Here is a 2,237-nt window from a genome sequence, read left to right as displayed (position 1 = left end):
GATTAAATGAATAAATCTCAAGGAAATCTGAATTTTCTTCACAAATAATCAGATTGTTTCCTTGGGTCTACACAAGATCTCACAACTACTGAAAAAGTCTGAAAATGGTTCAGTGAGTGAACATTAAGCTGGAACAACGGGTGCAGGGAACATCTGCTCTACAGCTGTATAATGGGTATCTTTGTAGCAGATAAACCTATCACTCTGGTCTGTCATTTTAGAAACCGTTAGCTTTGGTCTGCAGCCTGGCTCTTGTTATTTTGTACTTTTAAAAGCCCCAAAACGTAATGATTCACAAGTTACTGCTTTGAGGAGCTCAGCAAGCTCTTGCATTTCCAACAAAATGTAACTTCTTGTTCTGTTCTTGTTTTATTCCCTTTCCTGTTTTGTTTAGAAGTTTATTGGGTTTAATCTTCAGTCTACAGTTACAAATAAATTCTGGAGTCTTTTGATGTAGCTTTCTTTTATTCTTAGAATATGTTTTATTACCATCACAGTACGTTCTCTAATTGCAAGTCTTTTTGTCCTCGTTTTTAGATTGAGATCAGTCGGAGGGTGACTCTGGAAGAGCTGCCCCCTGTGCTCGTGCTCCATCTCAAGAGATTTGTTTTTGAAAAGACTGGAGGCTGCCAGAAACTGACCAAGAACATTGAATACCCTGTTGACCTGGAAATCAGTAAAGGTATGGACCCACACTCTACTGAGCACACCAGGCCTTTAACTTGATCCATGGTCTCTTGGTGCACTCATTATACTGTTTAAACACTAAGTTCATAACTTTAGATTTTCACTGTTGGAAAACTCAACATGATTGCATGCTGCGTGCAAATACATTTACACATGCTAACGAAAGCTGTCGTTTTAATTTTTTTTTTTCTAAAGATGATGACAGACGTACACAAGATTCCGTTTCCAATCATAAGAACTCTAGCCTTGATGAAGGACAGAGTTATCACGCATTAACAAGATTCTCAGTTTTAGCTATAGATCATTAATTCCATGAGTTGGCCAAATTAACCTCAAGTGTTCCTCAATTTACACTCTGAAAAAGATGGTTCCCCGGAGAAAGACTAATCTTTTGTAATATTCAAGAAGATAGAGTGGTGTGTCTTTCTCAAAGGAAATGATCTATCTGCTGAGCCTGGAAGTGACTTACAACATTACTCACTGATCAAATCAGGTTGCAAAGCATTATTATTTTTCATTATTATTAATCATTCTGAACAATGTCTCCAAGTGACTTTGAGGCTCCTCCGCTGTTAAAGTGTGTGCGTTTTTCTGCAGTGTAAATCTTAACAGGCCAGCAGCAGAATATGTTGTTACACTGTATTTAATTATAATTAAAGCAATGCTTTTGAACTTCTTGTTCTAATCAGTAGATTTTTCTAACTATGATTTTTTTTTCCAGATCTCTTGTCCTCTGGAGTGCGGAGCAAAGTTGTGAAAGGCCAAAGAACTTACAGGCTCTTTGCGGGTGCGTTTGTGTTTTGTTGTTTATCTGCCGCAGGGGGTTGTAAATGTGTTGTTTTTGTAACATTGTCACTGTAGAAATTATTAATTCACAATGATGTTGTCCCCCTTCATCCATGAAAATAATGATGCCGCAAAGGGTACTTTAAGAGTTATTGTCCCTTTTTTCTGTTTGGAACCAAAATACTTGTGGTTGACAGTTGTTTCATTTAACGTCAGGAAGTACTTTGGAATTATAATAAATGATAATAACGTTTTTGGAATAAGTCTTTGTTTTGCTAAATTTGCCAAGCAATACTTCATCCAGCTGGAGTGAAAGCCATTTGTAGTTAATCAGAAGTTTAGGAAAATGTGCTGAATAAATTTAAAAAAGACCAAAGGTAATACTTAATTATGATCAACTGTGATTTGGATTGAGAGCTATCCCTCTTTTTATATCCACTATTGAGATGAATAAATCAGAACATTTTAGCTTGTTTGAAGTCATGGAAGAGTAATGGCCTTTAAATAAAATAACCCATTTCTCCAATCCTTTTTTCCCTCCTTCCTCTTAACTTAACCAGTTGTCTATCACCATGGGAACAGTGCGACAGGCGGTCATTACACCACGGATGTCTTCCACATTGGTCTTAACGGCTGGCTGCGCATTGACGACCAGACAGTGAAGGTCATCAACCAGTACCAGGTGGTGAAGCAGACTGCAGAGCGCACCGCCTACCTGCTGTACTACCGCCGCGTCGACCTGCTGTAGACACGCACACGCACAC

General features: G+C 38.2%; 1 protein-coding gene across 2 annotated transcripts in view; it reads left to right on the top strand.

Annotated features, from left to right (window-relative positions):
- usp10 (ubiquitin specific peptidase 10) overlaps positions 1 to 2,231 on the top strand; it is a 20,441-nt gene extending 18,210 nt beyond the window's left edge. For both annotated transcript variants that reach the window (XM_035651910.1, XM_035651909.1), the window contains exons 13-15: positions 538 to 682; positions 1,409 to 1,474; positions 2,034 to 2,231. In XM_035651910.1, the coding sequence (XP_035507803.1) occupies positions 538 to 682; positions 1,409 to 1,474; positions 2,034 to 2,221 (399 nt within the window). In that variant the 3' untranslated portion in view covers positions 2,222 to 2,231. The remainder of the gene's footprint in view (positions 1 to 537; positions 683 to 1,408; positions 1,475 to 2,033) is intronic.
- The last annotated feature ends 6 nt before the right edge of the window (positions 2,232 to 2,237 follow it).

Source organism: Morone saxatilis, unplaced genomic scaffold (genome assembly GCF_004916995.1).
Source record: "Morone saxatilis isolate NCDOM2014 unplaced genomic scaffold, NCSU_SB_2.0 Contig11, whole genome shotgun sequence".
Taxonomy (NCBI): domain Eukaryota; kingdom Metazoa; phylum Chordata; class Actinopteri; family Moronidae; genus Morone; species Morone saxatilis.
Note: the sequence above shows the minus strand (reverse complement) of the source record. Positions and strands in the feature narration are given on the sequence as shown.